The 21672-nt window shown below is 41.4% G+C and overlaps 1 protein-coding gene across 2 annotated transcripts; it reads right to left on the bottom strand.

The window, feature by feature from the left end:
- Positions 1 to 2950: 2950 nt before the first annotated feature.
- Positions 2951 to 20961, bottom strand: LOC140465748 (male-specific lethal 1 homolog). 2 transcript variants are annotated; one of them, XM_072561448.1, is made up of 8 exons: positions 20148 to 20961; positions 16067 to 16290; positions 14256 to 14635; positions 12083 to 12147; positions 7805 to 7872; positions 6079 to 6203; positions 5809 to 5881; positions 2951 to 4342 (listed from the first exon to the last, which is right to left on the bottom strand). In XM_072561448.1, the coding sequence occupies exons 1-8, from the start codon at positions 20709 to 20711 to the stop codon at positions 4252 to 4254; spliced, it is 1590 nt and encodes a 529-aa protein (XP_072417549.1). In that variant the 5' UTR covers positions 20712 to 20961; the 3' UTR covers positions 2951 to 4251. The 2 variants fall into 2 exon arrangements, with proteins under 2 accessions (XP_072417549.1, XP_072417551.1); XM_072561450.1 differs by lacking the exon at positions 20148 to 20961 and adding an exon at positions 19600 to 19794.
- Between the last annotated feature and the right edge of the window lie 711 nt (positions 20962 to 21672).

Consider the following 21672-nt stretch of genomic DNA (forward strand, 5'->3'; position numbering starts at 1 on the left):
TCAGAGAATGCAAGATTAAAGTTGACGGGATTGCTCCGTAGGCGGTTCCCTGTATACATTGCAAAACGAGGCAGTTGATTTCCGCGTTAACCAAAAAGGAGTCGTGTGTGTGTCCCCGTGACTGTAGACTGGCACTGCAGCCGCCGGGGGTCTACATGTGTCTGGGCTTGCATAAAAGCGAAAAGGACATGAGGAAACGCTGGTTGCACAAGCCAGTTGTTTGAAAAAAAAACATAGTTCCAGAAAAGTTATCGTCGAGATCGCAATGCGATGCCTCTTAAAAAAAAAGTATGTCAAGTGTAAAGTACATTGTGGAAGCATCTGGGTTTTACACAGACACTTTTACCAATTGGATTGCACATGCAGAATGTAAATGCATCAATGTGTTGGCATGGGGGGGGGGGGGGGGGGGTGGTGAGGTGGAGAATAATCACGTTGCAATGCAGAACACAAGCGTGTGGGCTTGTTAGAAAGAGGCTGATTTAAATGTAGGTCATGCTGCCGGATCCCTGCTCCTGCTAACCTACTGTTGGCGTGACTTGCATAAAAAAAGTCTCGTCAACACAGCAGCAACTGGGGCTGATGGTAAAAGGCAGTCCAGCCGCTAAACGGCTAGGTTTCACTTCCACGGCGAGAGCAAGGAAAAGAAAAACCGCACTCTTATAAAGAGAAATATTTTGCAGCATTCTTAGGCGAGTTGCCCAGTTTTGGGGAGGGGGGAAACAAAGTCTGAGGGAATGCACGAAGGTCAGCATTCTACATTTCAATCGCTTTCTGTGGCTTTTTTTCCCCCGCCTGTGCACACATGTGGAGTCGGTCGTTTTTTTTCTCTCTCGTGGGTTTCCTTAAAGAATTTCAACACTGCCCTCAATAATAGCGCCACTCAATGACTTGACATTAGCAAACAAGGGCCTTTTAAGGAAACTTTGTGTGTGAGCGGTGAGTGCTGACCACCCGCCCCCTTCTCCTGTTAAAAGACATTTTCGGAGGCACAGCCTTGAGATTGCTGCTTCACACGTGGCCCCTGCATGTGAGGTGACTGCGCCTGTTTTCCCAACAAGTTATTACAACAGCCTGCTGCAAGACGTAGGCGCTCCCGGAATAAAGAAGGCAAGTGGGCGTCTGGGCACTGACTCACGGCTGAAATCAAACCGAGCGGTTACGTCCTGCTCTTTACGCCCCACTTTCTGAAACCCCTTCGTTAAATCAGGTCCCGAAATCTTGCAGTTTTGTGATTTCTTTTGGGTGGGGGAAGGTTGTGCACTTGGTTGGATTGTCAAAACCAAAAGAAACTTTGGTACCATTGGCGTCATGATCAAAGTTGCAAATACAGCATTTAAGAGGCACCTGGATAGGCAATGTCAATAGGAAGGGTTTACAGGGATAGGGGCCAAATGCTGGCAAATGGGACTAGATTTAATTTAGGATATGTGGACGAGTTGGGTCTGTTTCTGTGTAAAATGACTGTCATGTTTCTATAAACAGAATTATTGATTCGTCCCCGTGGACCTCAGCTGCTTCCCCTGGATTTGTTCTTTTCATATTTTTCTGTACAGGATCGTTAATTTTACCACATAGCAGAATTTATTTCCAAATGACTTCAGTTAAAATTAAAAGTGCTGGAAATCATAGTGAGCTCCTCTGTTTTAAGTAACCTAGATTTAAAAGATAGGTTAGTGTGTTGCTAGATGATATAAAAAAACAACCAAGCTTCCCATTGAAGTATTCTCATAGATCTTCCACCCCATCCTACAATAACTTTGCGTCATCAAGTAATAGGGCCAGCAGTTGACTGTGTTCTTCCCAACAGCCCCTTTGGTTAGGTAGTAGCCCGCTGTACAATCTACAAAGGTTCAGAGTCAAAAATCCAACTCTGAACAGACTTTAAGGGCTATAAAATTTGACTTAAGCTAGAGGCTAGGGTCTGATCCTTCCTGAAACTCACCGGATTGATTTCCTGTACCAGACAGCTCTCCACAAAGAGAGGTTAAGTTGAATAATGCTTCATTCTCATGGATGACCTCATTGATATTAAATATTCATAAGATTCAATAGGGTAACGCTGAGAGGATGTTTCTGCTGACCAGAGTGTCTAGGGACAAGGGATTGGCTATTTAATACTGAGATGAGTTTCTTCAGTGGGATAGTACAACCTTGGAATTCTCAGGCCCAGAAGAGGATAGATGCTCAGTCATGGAGTTCAGCCAAGACAGAAGTTGATTACATTTTTTGGATCCTAGAGGGTTTTGGGAATAGGGCCAGAAATTGCAATTGAGATATAATAGCAGCTAAGACCTTATTAAATGGCACAGGAGGTTCTAGAGATTGAACTAAGTTGCTGTTGTCCACCACCTATCCCCATACCAGCTGGTAACACAAATGGCTACTCTAGTGACTGTGACGCTCACAGAAGAGCAATAACAAATTAATCAGAAGCAGTGCACCTCAATGATGATCCCAGAACTTTGATTGAGGTGAGGACCGTGTGTCAGAGCAGGACTCAAAAGAAAGTTATCTAGACTAGTTGCAGTTTAGCAATGATGCATTCCCTCCTGAGATGTGCATGACTACACAGGCAGACAAGATTGCTCATATATTTTTCAGAGCATTTAGCACGACCAATATTCTTCCCTTGATCAACACCAATAAAACTGGCCTGGTAAACTGACTGCTGGTAGACAACTGTTTTGTATAAAATGAACAGTTATGACAGAAATACCAGCTCTGAAACAGTTCGGGACACTCAGAGAACATACAGTACGCTGTATAAAAACAGAAGATCGCCTTCCTAATTATTACTTTCAGGAAAATACTGGAAAAGTGCAGGAGCTACTGATGATTTCAACTGTGTCAGCCAAGATAACAATAGCTTTTCTTGCAAGCTCACAAGGATATTTAAATGTATTCTACATATTAAACATAAAACAGTTCTGTGCAAGTATGAAACAAGTTTACTCGAGGAAAGTAACAGGATTACAGAAGTTACCTGCCATGTTTATTTGTGCATCCACCAAAACATAAGTTACAACATTTAAACTGGAGGTCTTTTAAAATAGATCTTGAACTAAACAGAAATTTTCCTGGAAGGCTCACCTAAACCCTACCTTTTCAGGAATCGTGTGTTCATAATGTGCAAGGTGATAGTGCTCAGGGAAAAATTAAAATCTCATTAAGCATCCAGTGATGATGCATCAACCACAGGTTGGGTATAGCAGGAATCTCAATAATTCAAAGCATTCCCTCTTTCAATACAATTTCAGTCTTCTCAGGGAAAGCCACTACCATTAGAAATGTCCATTCCTCTTTTTGAACAATACGGTCTATTGATCCCCACTCTCCCTTTCTTATTGCTGTTGCTTGAGGTTTGTTCATGATTTTACATCTACTGGATTCTTAAACATTTAAAATTAAATTTCACTTTGAAAATTCCCCTCGTGTTCGGCTAGATTCAAATAGATCCAAGCAGTGAAAAAACCCGGTTTTCTGTAGTCTATATTATTCCTTTGTCAGCCAAAAGACCCCTCTGTTTTCTCTCTTGCTGGGCTGAAACTCACCATGGGTTCCAAGTGAAAAGGGCAGCACATCACCCACTGTGAGAACAAAGACATTTACATCTTCTGCTTAACTCAGTTTCTAGCCCAAGTCCCAGCAAGGAGCAGTGGTCTGTCACAGTGAATTAGCCAACACTGTCTCAGGCAATAAGGAATGTTGGCAATTTTCAGGTCTGAACAATGGGTTCTGAGAGCTGACAAACAGGATACCATCTCTTTAATGTGTTGTTTTAATCAACTTGTTAGGGCAGGTATTATCTGAAAAAGAAACACAAATAACCAATTCTGAGGAAGTAGAGCTGATTGCAACTTTTTTTTTTACATAACACAAACTTTTTCTTAAAAAAAAAGGTGCGAGATTGCTGTACAAGATCTCAAATCTTTCTGTACACGGTCAAATTTGCAGAATGAACTAAAACAGACCAGAACGCTGTCTGAATTCAACAGACAAATACAGGAAAAATAATTGATTTCACTTCAGGAAGAGAAGCGAAAGTATAAAGGCAAGAGACGAGACTATTCAGTTATTGATACAGTGACAATCAATTATAAACATCAATATAAACACTGAATGAGATCGATCAGGCATGTGGTCCTTAAGAAAACCCACAGAGTATTCTACCAGTTGGTATCCCAAGTGCTGGCTTGCAGTACAATTTGCAACTCGGCAGCATAAAAGTCAACATTTTGTCCAAAGCATCTATTTGCGACATGTTCGATGTGGCGTCTGTTTCTTCTGTATGTCTATCCTGCATCTGCTGCGTTCATCCAACCATGGTAACTCAAAGTTCCTGCGGAGGAGGAGGAGGAGGATGACAGTTAAGTCCCAGGCTGATTTACTTTGGGATTTTCAAGTGTATTTTTTTTCTCCTTTAAGGAAAGGAGGGATACTTATTTTCAAATTGCTTCCAGAATGTGATGCCAATGCCTCTAGAGACAATCACAGATCACCAATACCAGCCCCCAAAAAAATTATTAATGCAGGAGGCAGGAGATGCCTGAACCCAGGTGATTTAATATGAGATGAGGGGGAAAATGTACGGAAACCATTAATTTGTATATTTTGAACTGAAACAACAAATACTGGCGATCAGAGCAGGTCAGACAGCATCCATGGAGAGACAGCAAGATAACATTTCAAGTCTCGATGATTCTTCAGAGTCATCTATGTTCTTTCCAATGGATATTGTATGACCTGCTGAGATCTCCAGCATTTGTTGTTTTCAATACAGTTTCCAGCATTTGCAATATGCTCCTACACTGTATAGATTGAAAGCATTTTTCATTAACAGTATTCAACTGATGCCTTTTGAATGTTCAACTACATTGTAAAGTAGTAAGAGAAAACAATTGGGATATTTTACATGTTCAAAAGAACGGTTTCTATGCACAAGACAGATGTAGATAAATGAGGCCAGTTAGACAGTCAACCTGATTCATCAAGAAAAATCACATCTAACTTTTTAAAAATGATTTGAGACTATTTTTCTACATCCACTGTTCTACTTACCACTCCATTCTGTGGATTGATCAAAATGAATGAAGAATTTCCTGAATACATCAGTTTTAATTTTAATTTTTTGATTAGTTTGATCTGTTTTGCCAGAGTTTAATTTGTATGTTATACAAAGTTTTTGTACTATTTGCAATCTTACATATCTGCAATATTGATTTATTATCTGAATAGCAAATTTTTTTTTTTTTTTAAACAGTATTTTCTGTTAAGTATGATTCTCCTAAAATGACAGGATTTAATTTCCTGACTCTCCTCTTAAAGAACAAATATCATACAGAATAGATTTGGGCTTTCCCAATCCAAGTACAAGCCATTGCAGTCTCATAGCACAGTTTCCCATTAAATGCCACTGTCATTCATAGAAGCCCACAGAGTGGCTAGTGCAAGGGCTAGAAACATTTACAATACAGAGGAACCTTGGTTATCCGACATTCGATTATCCAAATTTCGGATTATCCGAACAAGATTGCAAGGGCCTGATGCTTGGCTAAACGATGTTATCCGGCATTCAATTAACTGAGTAAAATACTCTCTGCCTGTGTCCTTTGGATAATTGAGGTTCCCTTGTACAGCACAGTAGGGGGTGTGTTGTTGAGATCAATGTCATGGGGTAGAGAGTAGTGTGTTTTATTCTTAATCTTGATCCTAAAAATGCACATTCAATATTTCAAATGAACAAATAACTCAACCATCATGCTGGCTACTAAACAAACATTTCCAGCACGTCAATGAGAAACTTACTGTTGTGATAACTTAGGTAGAGGTCTCCCAAAAGCCACGACGGGTAGAAATGGGGTGATTACAAGAGATTCCACTATGAAGTAAGGAGAAAAAAAATTATTATGTGAGAAATTTGGATCCCTCATATAAACTTCAGGTTTTTTTGGGGGTAGGGACCCTTAAGATTTAAGGATTTTGATCCCCAGATCTGGAAGCCAGTGATCCATTTGTAATGCATCCAAAAATTGATATTATCTATCGCTGCTTGGGATTCGTCGTATTTAAGCCTACCATCGTCGGGTTCAGGAAAAAAGGACAGGATTTCTGGCTCCGATTCCTGAATTCCTTTCTTTTTATACATGCGCAGTTGCAAACGTTGTAGCAGCCTTTGTTCCCTGATCCGCTGAATGTCCCACCTGAAGAAAAAAAAACAATAGAGGTTACAGATATCATCAGAAGGCCACAATTTTAACAAAAGTAGCTCCACAATGTCCTGCTGACCCAACACTGAAATTTTCCCCACTTACACCGTCGGATAAATTCCACATCACCAGTGCCAGGAAACTATAGGCCTTGACAGATACACAATCAGAAAAGTTAATAGTAGCAGCTGCTGAGTTATAGATAGAGTCATAGAGATGTACAGCACAGAAACAGACCCTTTGGTCCAACCCGTCCATGCCGACCAGATATCCCAAACCAATCTAGTCCCACCTGCCAGCACTCGGCCCATAATCCCTCCAAATCCTTCCTATTCACATACCTATCCAAAATGTCTTTTAAATGTTGCAATTGTACTAGTCTCCACCACTTCCTCTGGCAGCTCATTCCATACACGTACCATCCTCTGTGTGAAAAAGTTGCCCCATAGGTCTCTTTTAGATCTTTCCCCTCTGTCCTGGAGGACAATCCTAGAAAGCTACATTTCATCTAGCAGCTACATTCTTTTAGATTATAGAGCTATTATTAAAATCCAGGCTATGACAGCAGTGCTGAAATACTAATTTAAAAATCTCAAACAAACAATTAAATGGACTAGCCAGATCACGCTCAAATAAAATTAACTCACTTTTCCTAGTACATTCTAGATGTTGAACATCAAATTTCTTTGACTTTTTGCAATATTGAAATCTCCAAAATCCACTGAACTATGACGACTAATAGTCGTACAGGTAAATTTTTAAAGATTGAAATTTACAATGTTACATACAAATATTCCACACATTGTTTTTTTTTGGAATGACAAATTGTTCACATGTTGGATTCAAAGTCCCTTTAAGTGTGTGGAAATAACCTTCTCTGGAACCACTTTGATAAGTAGGACATTAGAATTAGGGCTTTCCCTTATCCCCAGTGGACAAGTGTACTAGTTCTCAGCCAAACCTCTAGACTGCGCGTCTCACAATTGGAAAGTATTTCATGTCAGTAGGATAAGAATGTTATCTGCCTGAGAGAAAATAGGCATCACCCTGCCTCTTAAAGCACACCTTCAGTCTTTGAGTGAATACAGCACTTAACACCAGAATGTGCAGACTTGTGCATCCTGCTTTCCTGATTAAAGGTCAGCATGGATGTAGAAACAATGTGGTACTAAAAAAAAACTTAAGCTCTCCACCTCCAAAAAGTATTTTATTACAATTTTTAAAAAACGTTATGTTTCAAAGTTGCAAGCCACATAATTATATTAACATTTATGGAAAATAGACATTTTCCTGTTTTCTAGATAATGGAATTCACTCCCTAGACTAACCTGAAATCCAAGAAATCTGGTTGAAAATGATGAGGCTTGGACTCTGGTGTACTGCTTCAATACACACAGTCAGGTTTGTGACAGATAACAATTTATACCAGTTCATTGGCATTAGCTAGTCAATCTCTTTAATCTTGCTACATTGCCTGAATGCGAATTACTTCTTCGATTAAGTAAACGTAATTTACTTAAAAGCTGGTCCTAAGATTGGCAATGTTCCTTTTATTACTTAAAGCAAGTTCTCAGGTACAATGTGATGTTAATTACCTTTTCCTTCTTTTCTCATCAAGCTCCAGTTTTGCATGTCGTTTCGCAAAGACACAGTCATCTAAGTTCTAAAATAAACAAAGTTAATGAAATATTTAATTTTTAAAGCACAACAATTAATAGTCAGACTTCCATACAATTCCAATGAACCAGCCTGTTGTGATAGCAGTCATGTTGGCTGTGGATAACTCTTTATGGATATAGCCTGGGCGGTGGGATGGAAGAGAACAAAGTAACAAGAACATCTGCTTGGCATGGAAAGTGTTACTATTAACAATCACTGCTATCCAAACAGACATTTACGTGAGGTGACACTAGTTGTTTTTAGCATTTAGTTAAATTTCCATTCACTGCGCGCACACAAATATCACAACTGTTTCAGTTCCAGGACTAACTATAATATTTGATGTTTTATCATTCCTGATTTCTATAGTCAGCTTCACTAAGATAACCACAACGAGCCAGTAGCCAAATAATTTCTTCTCACATTCAACTCTGAATATTTCAGTCACAGGTTTGATTCGATTACTTAGTGTGGAAACAGGCCCTTTGGCCCAACAAGTCCACACCGACCCTCCGAAGAGCAACCCACCCAGACCCATTCCCCTACATTTACCCCTTCACCAAAACTACAGGCAATTTAGCATAGCTATTTCACCTAACCTGCACACATTTTTGGACTGAGAGACGAAACTGGAGCACCGGGAGGAAACCCATGCAGACACGGGGAGAAAGGCAACTGTCTGTGTGGAGTTTGCACAGAGGCGGGAATTGAACCTGGGTCTCTGGCGCTGTGAGGCAGCAGTGCTAACCGTGCTGCTATGCAGTTTCTCTAAAACATAAGGTTGCAGAGACTCCCAGGCAACAATATTTGGAGATTGTTGATTTTCATTTCAATTTAAAAGCAAAAATTGAAATGACATTTAGTTAATCTCTCTCAAATTAGATTTCATTACGGAATTTCATCTGAGCATTCCAGTTCTTGACTTCTGTATAGTCACACCTTTGGAGAGATCAGACAAGGATAGACCTGTGGAGAGATATATTGTTGGACAGCCATCTGGCATTCATAATGAAGCATCAACTTTGGACAGGGAAAGCAGGCACTGTCTGTGCAAATGTACCCCAATGATGGATTCATTGACTTTTGGAGAAAGGTGAGAACAGTGCATGGTTGTGGGTGAAAGAAACAAAAAAATCATTTGCCACTGTAGAAGACTATAACAAAGTCATATTTGCAACCAAGGCTTTGGAAACCAAGGAGTTGTCATCTCAGGCATCCTACACCAATGTGGTAGCTCTGCAAAAAAGAACTAACTGTTCTGAAGAATGTTATAATTACTAAATGGATTGGCTGAAAGGCACACAGATTACTGACATTACAGTACTTAATTCCTGGTCAAAGATCAGCAAGTTCAGGACTTTATGACACCAGAATTCCATTAGCTGTACCTGGTACTATACGGGAACACTTCAGCTGGTAATGAAGGCAAAGAAAGGCCCAGTGTCTGCTGCTGAAAAGAACACTCACAAAGTATTGAGTTCAATGTTGGCACCGAAAGGTCATGATCGATGCTTTCAGTATGAATCAGCACTCCTGCATTATTAGGAACGTCTGTTAATTGTTCCTAAAACTGACCTCTTGATCTCCGAAAGCACACAATCTGAAAAGTGCACCCAGTAAGATTACCTATGCTTTCCCCTTTTTGTTTAAAATATACAAAGTATGAAGTTTAAATGTATGACATTCATGGAGATAGTGAGGACTGCAGAATAGTCCTGACCCAAAACATCAACTTTCCCGTTTGTGCAATGTTGCCTGACCTGCTGTGCCTTTCCAACTCCACTTCTTAAAATCAACCCTGTATGAAGTTCACTTTTTAACCAAATGGTGTTTTATCTGATATAACTGATCCAGATGATTTGGCGATACAGATACTTCAAATAAAAAAAAGCAGATATCCTTTGATGTCAATACAGGTTTTCTACCATAAACTGAAGGAAACAATATGATATCTGAAGTACTGTCAAAAGTTCTTTGTTCAAGTTGAAAGACATGACAAAAGGAAAAATTGAGAGATTGACAAAAATGTTATTCTGCTTCTGAAGAAATTCTACTCATACAAGCTGCTAGCAATGGGATTTCATCTTGGAACAGTTGGATATGGCTGATTCCCTTTGTGTTAGGCGGTGAGGAGATTCCAATGATTTCTGAACAGGGATCACCCAAAGGGTGGCACAGTGGCTCAGTGGTTAGCACTGCTGCCTCACAGCACCAGGGACTGGGGTTCGATTCTAGCCTTGGGCGACTATCTGTGTGGAGTTTGCACATTCTCCTAGTGTCTGCATGAGCTTCTAATGGGTGCTCCACGTTCCTCCCACAGTCCAAAGCTGTGTAGGTTAGCTGGATTGGTCATGCTAAATTGTCCATAGTGTTCAGGGATTTCTAGGTTAGGTGCATTAGTCAGGGGTAAATGTAAGGGAGCAGGTCTGGGAAGGTTACTCTTTGGAAGGTTGGTATGGACTTGTTGGGCCGAAGGGCCTGTTTCCACACTGCAGGAGTTCTATAATTCCCATAAAGCACTGCAGTTCTGTGGAAAAAAAAAGCTTAATTCTCAACTTCTGAGCGTAAGCAGCCCACGGCTATCATATTACAATCAAAGAACAATGAAAAGTGACACCTACTGCTGAAGGACTCTTTATAATCTGTATGCTTGAAGTCTGGGTTAAAACATTAAAAATCAGGTACAGTAACATTTAACAAAGTTTAAAAGGAATGTTACTCCATTTTCACTGGAAAATGAAGTGATATATTCATTTAGCATTTGTCTAGCCAACGGGAAATGAGACATCCTGAAAGGGACTGCTTTTATTGTTTTTACAACAGCAGACATTTTACCTCAAGAATATTTCTTATGTCATGTTGTAATGTTGTAGCAGCATATTCCTGCCACTAGAGGTTCTCCTAGTTATCCGTGTAAACAGAATTCCTTTACTACCAGGCGACCAATTCTGTTGCATTGCAACATTACACAAGTATCATGGACTTGAACATTGTTCACTGCGAACTTCAGGAATCCACCCAAAACTCCACTTTCATTACATAACATGACTTCAATCTGTGTCAAGTTATGATATCATGCACCATATCAAAATGATGCGATTTCATACATTTCACAGTGAAAATGTACTTTGTATTATGTTGCAAACACGAATGAAAAATGAGAAAAACGCCTCAGTGCAGAGTTAAAACCTGTACCAGTGGCAACCAGGTACATTCCCAACGACAGTGCCTGCTTTCCATTCATATTGCCACTGGATAATGGATACATTAAAGACTGCCAGTCAGCCTCACCTACCAGAGTCACTAAAATGGTGGAGTGTCTGCATTTAGTCACCTCACTCAGATGGAGCAGCCACCTTTTAATTTTAGATCATTGCATTTATGAAGGAAGGTGATGAGAATAAACTTGTGCTATCACAAGCCTAAAAAGAGGTTGCTGTTACCCCTCTTGTCAATAGCAAACTGCCCAATATGCTTAATTAAACATCTTCACTGCTCTTTACATTACGTGGTTCATGGTTGGGGATTAGGAAAGCAGTGAACACCACAGCAGAGGAAGTGACTCTGCATGTAGTAATGCTCAAAGCTAGGGAGGGAAGTAGCAGAGCTACTCCCAAAGTTACAATCATCAAGAGTACACTGGCCAGTACAACTATTCTATGATTATATTTCTGCCAGAAATGAACCTCAAGTTTTTAAGATGTTTCAAAATTGCATTTTTCCAAAAAACGCTAATTTTCAATTTAAATCAACAGCTTTTAAGTGAGCAAGTCTTAGAGAGGGGTACTTGTAGTATTCCAATCTATACAAAAACACAAACAATACTAACTTGCGCAATTCAGCTGCCCTTTTCCTCCCCTTCAGCACAAAAAAACTGCTTTAGAAAATTCTGACCAGGTGCAATATTTCTGCATTTAGGAAATATCAATTTTTATCCTTTTCCAATTCTCAAAGGTCACCATACAACCTACATTCCCAAAGAGGTGTTTAGAATACTGTCAACACTTGCACTGTGACTAATCAAAACCATTCATTAAGGGTAGCAGGAAGGTGCAGAATGCAGCAACCCCAGGTAAAATGACCAACCAGAACCAGGTCCTGTTTATCGCAGGTAATTCAGCATAGGGCAGCGCTTGAGATAAACTACGATAATCAGTCATGAAGGAACCAAAAGACAAATAACCAATAGACGCTCCCACATTTTGTTGCTATACCTCAATGATTTCATCAGGTTGCAGGTTTATGAGGGGTTCCGCCGAGTGTTCCTTCCAGGATGGAACTACAAAGAAACAAGATTTAAGGAAACAAAAAAAGACCAGGTTTAAATGTCTGTTTCTAAACAGTTCACTCCAGGACTTGGAGAAGCGTAACTCTATCAGCACGGCTGATACTTTATAGAATGGGGCATTATTCAAACCACAATACTTCCTGCCTTTGATCACACCGCTAAACCGCACAAAGAAACGTGCCCCAGCTCACAAAAATCAGGAATGCTGGTGAGTATGTCATCCTATGCATCAATTTCACCCACCTCTTATTCTTTCAGCTTACTCAAAGACAGCATTCCAGCATTTTTGTTTCACTAATATAGATTCTAAAACTCAGCATATGGCTAAGACCATAAGGACATTGGAGCAGAAACAAGCCAATCGGCCCTTCGAGTGAGCTCAATGAGGATCATGGCTAATCTGTTAATGCTCAACTTCACTTTCAGTATCACCCTTGATAACAAAACAAGGTAAGAACGTTCTGCCTCTTTGTTTCCGTGAAACACAGGAAGTTTTCAAACTGAGAAAGGGATCTGTTGGACTCACTCAATCTGCTTGAATTTTATGATTCAAAAAAATCATACTGGTGGCTGAAGGCTGGGAAACATCACTCTGATTGTGTGCACAAGAACTCCATCTTTTCCAAAGCAGGAAACAGAATTGGGTTCCAGCTTGTACGGCCCCAAAAAGTCAAATTGCTGTGTGAATTGGGTAAATTCTGTATATCTGGGAACAATGCAGAAGCAACAGTAATAAAAGCAAATTGCTGGAGAAACTCAGCAACCTTGACAGCATCACTGGAGAGAATGCAGACTTAACGTTTCAAGTCCAGTGACTTCAGAGAGTCTGAAGAAGAAGTGTCACTGGACTAAATATTAACTCTTTCTCTCTCCATAGATGCAGCTGGACCTGCTAAGTTTCTCCAGCAATTCCCGTTTTTGATTCAGAACTTCAGCATTCAGTGTTCTTTATTTTATATACAAGCAACAGCAAATGCTTCTCTACTTTCTGTTGGGATTTGCACGACAGCACTTCCCTCCGCGCCTCCCCAGAAAAATAATGCTACAAACTTTGTAGTTTTAATTTGGCAGCATTACCTCTATGGTGGTTAGTCGATTTGCCAGATCTGCCCACTATTCTCTTGCATTCTATCTGGATACTTTCTGCATGTGCAAGCAAACTATTTTCTTTTTTAATTGTTTCAGTTCACCTAACAGCACACAGAATTTTTCTCCATAGATAACTAAGCAACTCATAGCAACAAAGCTGTAAGCTCAAACCTCTATCTTCTAGATTAGAGTGGTGCTGGAAAAGCACAGCAGTTCAGGCAGCATCCTCAGATGCTGCCTGAATTGCTGCGCTTTTCCAGCACCACTCTAATCTAGAATCTGGTTTCCAGCATCTGCAGTCCTTGTTTTCACCTAGCTCAAACCTCTAGCTTTGCTGAACATGGATTATCACAGTCAGAACTGAATAGGTTTGGGAGCGAGGGGAAAAAGGTAACTTGAAAAAGCTGGGACTGACATTGGTGGTAGCTATCCAGCAACCGCTTGCACTAGAGGGGTGAAAGTCAAGGACTGACAGGACTTGTCTCGGCAATACACCAGACAGCCCACTGACAATCACTGCATCCCACTTTTGAATGTGGAGTTCATTTGATGCACAACAGATCATTTGGGAAAGGTACCTACTTGGTGCTCACATCAAAACCTTCAAAGACATGGAGGGGAATGAAAACACAAAGTGAGGTTATACCAACCAACCTTTGACACTGGAGCTAGAATGATGATTTCTGCTTCTTTAAGTACAAGACTAGAGAGTTCTATTACAACTGACCAAATTACACAATAAAGATAATGATAGACTGCAAGGTCTTTCTCTATTGCCTTGCATTGTGATAGTTGACATACTTCTATAATATAGTACATGTAGATGAAAGAGATTAACAACCATCTCAAAAAACAAATCTGAACCATAATCTCACCATTCTGTTCTGGAATGACTTAGCCAATGCTTAAAAGAAGAGCCACCTACTTAAAAATCTGAATCTTTCCCCTCATTATCAGGTCATTTATTGAAGGTGTTAAGGCCTCTAGATTGCCACACTCTTTATACTAACTTGCTACAGTTTCTTCCTTCTTTGGTGAAGGTTCTCGTAGTGGAGAGGGTGGCCGGTGGTGCCACCGACACAGGTACATCTCAGTGGTGCAGAGGTATGGCTCCTCTTCTATGTCATTAGAAACAGGCTGATCTTTGCTGGTGGGCAGACCTGGAGTCTTTAATATGGTTGAAGGTTTGTAGACACCCTCAGTCTGAGATTTGGATTTCTCTGGAGTTTCTTTACTTCGCAGTTCCCGTTTTGAGACTTTGTCGGGCAACGGGCTGCTCGACGTCTGTCGCTGCGGAGAAGATTTGACCAGTTTTGTCCGTACTCTTGAAAATTCAGCTGCAAGCTTTTTTACTGGTGCTTTTCTTTCCGTTATTCCTAGTGCAGATTTCCTGAATACAATCAGAATTATATTGGTTTTATAAACAGTTACCAAGGTCCATGCTGTACATAAATCCATAAGACAGGACATTGATTTTTTAAGAATGGGTTGCAGGTTTCGGTTCATTAATATCTAAATCCCAGAACTTGTTTTAAGTCATATTCTTGAGATAACTTAAGGTTTTATTTTTAAAAAGTCAGGACGACTAACAAAAACTCCTATTCTGTAATCATTGTTGAGAAGGAGAAAGAAATTTCTAATTGCTTAAAAGTTCGTTTTCGCAATTATTTTTTCTTGTCTGATAGTGAGGCTGTGCAGTAAAAGGTGTGCCAATAGATTCAAGAGAGAGCAATGATGCATTTTGCCAAATATACAGTACGCCTCAGGGGTTCCAATGTTTGTGCTGAGGGGAGAAAAGCAAAAGGTGAAAAACCTCAGAACGATAACATGATTTTTACAAATGGTAAATTGAAAGTGTGAATTTGTATCCCCTGTAATGCTTTGCATATTGCAATTTTGGACAAACTGGCAAGAATCCACATTGGTAACAATAATCTATTAGCATGGTTAATGAGATCCCTTACTCCCAACTGCTTGGATCACCTGGTGAAATTCTACACCACTAACCACATGGTGAATTTGACTAAGTGTAAGCTTCACTGTTGAGATACTCTACCTGAAATAGTAGAGAAATCAACATGAGATTTTTTTCTCTTGACCATTTGTTCATCTTTCCTTAAGATATTATGGCCAGCCAGCACAGGTAAGAGGGAAGAATAGGTACACTAAGTAACAAAGTCAAATGCTAAAAGACTACATGACTTATATTCATGCCTGATTAAAAACTGAGATGTGGCAATTTGAGAGAAAAGTCCACAAATCCACAAAACCCCAAGCAGCGTCCTGTCGAGGAGAGGGGAATGTTAAATTCTGGTTACAACAAAGGCTTTTAGATCCAAAAGATATACTTTCACTTTACCTTCCTATTTGAATTGCTTGTGATCATTTCAATTGCCTCTCCCATCACAATTGAAATCAATTCTTAGTTCACCTTAAAATATTTGGGGAATTCTTCATCTGAAACTGGTAAAAATTACTATAATGTAAATTTTCTAATCCTAGTCTAAAGCAAGCTGTCTTTATGGAAATTACATCATAAATTACACCACTGTTGTAGTTAATGAGTGCTGCATTTTTTGCAATACTGAACAGTCAGGAATCAGACATTTTATATTTACATTTGAGTGTTATTTTCTCAATATTGTTACAAAATATTTTCCTTCTTGTAACCCATAATAAGCATTTCACAAATTTGGTGGAGGGGCTGGAGAGGAATACTCCCACTATTTGCTACAAACTACAAATGATCTACTAGCAGCTCCATACTGCCTTGATTGAAACTATACTAAATTCTGGAGTTTACCCACAAAGTTCAGAGTACCTTTTGTAACCCTTCCCAGAGTGTGTTTCCGTTCTATTGCCCTGTGCCTGAACAAGCGATTGTTCAGGGGTGATTTGTTGATGCTCTGGCTGGATCTTCTCCACATCTGTTGCATTTTTCTCCTCTGTCCCATCCACTGTTTGAACAAATCGGTGCTTGTCCTTTTCATTCTCTTTTTTCACCAGCTGCATCCTCCTTTCCATGCGCTCAAGACGAGCCAGAAGCTGTACACAAAATATCTTTTAAAAATATGATCTGAACTGCCTGGTATTTTAAAACAAGAGCTTCTCATATGACCTGATACCGTCCTTAGGATTGCACACAGTTATCAAAATCAAGCCTTTAGGTGAAGCAGAATTACTGGGCTAAGAAATGAAGCAACTCAGAGTATATATGTAACTCAACCCTATTACTTTCATATTTCTGGAGAAAGGGCAGCATGGTGGCACAGTGGTTAGCACTGCTGCCTCACAGTGCTAGAGACCTGGGTTCAATTCCCACCTCGAGCAATTGTCTGTATGGAGTTTGCACGTTCTCCCAGTGTCTGCATGGGTTTCCTCCCACAGTCCAAAGATGTGAAGGTTAGGTGAATTGGCCATGCTAAATTGCCCGTAGTGTTAGGTGAAGGGGTAAATGTAGGGGAATGGTTCTGGGTGGGTTGCTCTTCGGAGGGTCAGTGTGGACTTGTTGGGCCGAAAGGCCTGTTTCCACACTGTACATAATCTAATCTAAAAACTTCTATGCAGTATACACAGTTAATACTGAAACTGCTTATGTAAACATATGAAGCTGAACTTGCACCCTCCCACCAATGGTGTCGCCATTTGGTCTTCACTAACAAAACCATATCTATATAAAATTGTACTAATTATAATTTGGTATATTCATCCATTATGTTTAAGCTTGACAGGAAATTCTGATAATAAGTATCATCTGAATACTCATCATTTTCTGCTTTAGTCTAGATTTTCAGCGCTTTTTTTGTTTTATACTAAACAAATTTAACAGCTAAAGCAGCATTATATAAAGATTAAGATACAAAATGGCTGTTTATCACCTACCCTCTGCTATTGCTTTTCGTGTTAAAGTCAGGATCTTTTTCAGCTTTGTACAACTAGCACACAGCAATCAGCTACAAGTATTGCAATATTTGGCACCATCTGCAATTAGCCATTTCATGGGCATGACAATTGAAAAGTATACAAACCATTTTTAAACACTGGAGTTCTAATATAGACTGAATTTCTGCTGCTGGGGACTGCGTTCTTGAAATATTGCAAGTGCCACATACAGCTTTTCATTTGCTCATTTTTAAGCCTTATAGGAAACCAGTACTGCTGGTTCAAATAGAACCTGTAAATATAATACTGCAGTATATTGTGGTCAGCTTTAGAAAAGTAAATAATACAAATTATTACAAAATATTCATCAGGCTATTTCCTTTCACACAGTACACTATTAATCCATGGGAAAAGTGCTCAAGTCCTTAACAAACACAAGTCCTTCCTCTTCATTCAAAATTTATTTGGAGTTGCCAGTGTTGGATTGGGGTGAACAAAGCTAAAAAAAAAATCACAACACCAGGTTAGTGCCCTACCGGTTTATTTGGAAGCACTAGCTCTTGAAGAACTGCTCCTTCTTCAGGTGGTTGCAGACAGCCCTTTGAAAGCTAGTGCTTCCAAATAAACTAGTTGGACTACAACCTGGTGTTGTGAGATTTTAAACTTCATCAAAAAGTAAGGCAAACACATTTCATAGGTGATGCTGAACTTTCAACTGATAAATCTTCTAACTGGATTTTTCCAAAAGTGTATGTTCCTACTAACATGCAATACTTATGTGATATTCCTCCTGGAAAGATAAAAAGCACATAACACTTGTTTTCTTTTAATTATCTTGCTAAAGTTTGGTTTTGCATTCAGCAAGTGCAAAGAGATCACACATATTTGATTTGAGGTTCTATTGAGCATTTAAGCCTAAGTTTCAAAATTTGTGGTACTTTTGAGCTATGGTCTGTTCAGAGTCAAAGAGTCTACAGCACAGAAAAAGGCCCTTCAAATCATTGAGTTTGCACCGATCAAAATCAATCACCTGATTATATTCTAATCCCATTTTCCAGCACTTCGCCCATAGTTTTGTAAGTCTTGGCATCACAAGTGTTCATCTAAATACTTTTTAAATAATGAGGGTTTCTACCTCTAATACCTTTACAGGCAGTGAGTTTCAGATTCCCACCACACGGTGAAAATAAATTTCTTCACATCTCCTCTAAACTTCCTGCTCCTTTACATTTATGCAGCCAACAAGAGGAAATGTTCCTTCCTGCCTTCTCTGCATGTGCCCCTTGTATTTCGTAAGAATCAATCATGTCCCCACTCAATCTTCTATGCACCAAGGAAAACAACCCCAGTCTATCCAATCTCTTCATAATTAAAACTTTTTAGCCTACGCAACATCCTGGTAAATCTCCTCTACACTCCCTGCAGTGCAATTACATCCCTCCTATAAACCAACCCAAGAATAGGAATGAGACTCTTTAAGCACACAATCATTGCAAAAAACAAAGAAAAGCAGGAATAAATGATTTCACCCCATTAAGCAGTGTTGAATTGGAACACAAATTAATATTTAACCTAACAACCCTGTTTCGTGTCCATTTTATCTCCTGTCAAATTGACATATAAAAGGGACGTTCAATTGTGTAATGTAGGTAGAATTAATTCACTTTTCCAGCAACATGCACAATTGTGGAGAAAAAATCCTAACAGCCATATGAATTATGATAATTCCACATTACTTACTTTAATTCCAATATTCCCGCCTAAAATAGTGTACGCAATATATCTTAACCTCCGTGATTAAAACTTTCTGAAAAAGCTGATACTAATACTTGTTCACCACACAATCTCATTATGAATGTGCATTACAATAATAAGTTTCAAACCTACTCAGGCCACTAATGAAAGGCTTCAAGATCAGCCTGAATGCCTTTCCTTTTAGAAGCAGAATTACTAAGAATTCTCAGAATTTAGGATTAACAATTTAACAAAACGCAATGTTCTTTAATTTTAAAATTTTGCTAAACCAATAGACAGCATCCATTGAGCATATTTTTGAGCACAAAGCAGATTTCGAAGGAACCGCTTACAAAGATCTGCTGGGATCTAATTGGAATGAAACTGAAAATGGTATTAAGACAAGGTTGACATTTGAGAGAAAGGCATGAAAGACCAATATTACACCTTAGAGAGCAATTTTTTATATATATAAAATGTCAATTTGCTAAAATAAGACTTACTGTCAGTGAACACATTAGCATTGTGATAAATTACACCGCTGACAACACACTGTACTTGTACCCATATTTATTCCTTAGAAATAAATGTAGCCAGGTCTGGTGGACTAAATCATTCCAAATACTCTATTGCAAAATAGGCAATACAACAAAAAAAGTGTTCCATGTTTATGGATGACTGGAACACAAATCAATCAGTATTGTTCAATTTTCAAACACAACAGTTGAAGCAACATACTTGTACATATGAGGCATCTCTGTAAATGGCAAAAATACTGAAGAGCACCATGGGCAGTGCTAATTAAGATCTATAGAGAGAAACATATGTGCAGAAATGTAGCATCTGAAGCCGCCCTTTCATCTGGGTCTAAAAGAAAGAAATGGAGCTTTCTTTCCCCCAAAGACTTTAAATTATAGGCCAGGCAGGAAGGCTGAGGTCTGGTGACGTCATTGACGCGCGACGGCCTGACCATCCAGTTTTGTCGCTCGGCTCACCGGGTGGGACCCCGGGGGAGTGGGAAGTGAGCTTGGGAGGTGTAGTCCTAGCCATGACGTCAGGCAGCAATCACCCAACGTCAGTGGGGGTGGCCCAAAGACTACAACTCCCGGCGGGCCCCGCGGCAGCCAGCGCCGGACGCCATTTTACACCCTCTAAGATGGTGGCCCGAAGCCCCAGCACCGAACCGCCCGTCATTGTTATCACCGGGCATTTTAATGCGCCTCCGCCATTTTATTTTCTTTTTTTTCCCACCCCCCCACTACTTTTTCCCCCCCTCCCCTCCTCACCGTCTCTTTCTCGGCCTTCAGCTCATCGATCTCCCTCTCCTTCAGCTGGAGCTGTTGTTGTTGCTGCTCGATCAGGTCGAGTTGCAGGAGGACGATCTGTTTGAGGCGGGCGCTCTGAGTGGGGCCCGGGCCTTGAGGCTGAGACGATGGCGGCTGCTGGACCTGCTGCTGTTTCTTCAGTTTCCCCCAGGGCAAGGCCTCCAGGCCGGACAAAGGCGCGGCGCCATCGCCGGGGCCCCCTCCTCCTCCGCCGCCGCCGCGGCCCACACTGTCCCCGGCGGGGACCAAGGCTGCACCCCCTCGGCCCCAGGCCGCCCCCGCTCCAGCCCCTCGGCTCCCTTTGGCCGCCTTGGCCTCGCCGCCGTTCATCCTGCCTCGGCCGCCTTTGGGGGGAGCCGCGTCGCCGTCGCACCGGAGCGTCTCTCCTCCCGCTTCCCCGCCGCCGCCGCCGCCGCCGCCGAGCTCCTTGGTCGCCACCATCGAGTAATCCGCCACCGCCGCCGCCCGCTTCTCGGCCTCCGCCATCCCGCCCGGTTGCTTCAGTAAACCCGGCTTCATGGTCATGGCCTGCCGGGGGGCGAGCCGGCTGCCGCCCGCTCCTGGCGGAGGCTCGCTCCCTGCCCGGCGGGCGGCTGCTTTCCTTCGGCGGCCGATCTCCCCTCACGGGAGGCTGGGAAGCCGGGGCGCGGCTCGGATACTGCGGCCCGGCCGCTTGAGTTCAGTGTCTGCTCTTTTATTGTTAATGGGTATCATTCATTCAGCGGTGTCTGTTCTGTGCAGGTTGTGGCCCGGACCCTCCCGGTTTGTTTTGTTTCCCCCCCCTCCTCCCCTCAATGTCCCCCCTCCCTCCCATCCCCCCACCCCAGGGCCCGGCACCGCGCAGGCGCTGCCCTGTCCTAGCGTCACCCGCACGCACTGACCACGTGAGAGGAAGTGACTCTCTATTCATCCTCCATGAGGAAGCCTCACACTCATTCCCTGTCCAGGACAGTTGACTAGGAGATTGCAAGACGCACGCTCAATTCCTGTCCAGGAGAGTGGGGAATCCTCACACTCACTTCCCATTCAGGATAGTGAGGAACCCTCACACTCATTACTTGTACAGGAAAGGGGAAGGACCCTCACACTCAATAATTGCCTAGGAGAGGGGAGGGACCCTCAAATATCACCTGTCCAGGGGAGCGGGGGATACTCTCACTCACTCCCCATCCAGGACAATGAGAGACCCTCACGTTGACTAGGAGAGTGCATGACACTCAATCCCTGTCCACAAGAATAGGGGACACTCACCATCATTCCCTGTGCAGGACAGTGAGAGACACTCACTCCCTGTCCAGGATAGTGAGGGACCCTACACTTGCTCCCCATCCAGGACAGCAGGGCACCCTCGTGTTCACTTCCCATCCAGGACAGTGAGGGACTCCCACACCCCTGTTCAGGACCTCAACCGACCCTCACACTCACTTTCTGTTCAGTACAGTGAATGACCCTCACACTGATGCCCTATTCAATATAGTGAAGAAGC

Source organism: Chiloscyllium punctatum, chromosome 42 (genome assembly GCF_047496795.1).
Source record: "Chiloscyllium punctatum isolate Juve2018m chromosome 42, sChiPun1.3, whole genome shotgun sequence".
Lineage (NCBI taxonomy): Eukaryota > Metazoa > Chordata > Chondrichthyes > Orectolobiformes > Hemiscylliidae > Chiloscyllium > Chiloscyllium punctatum.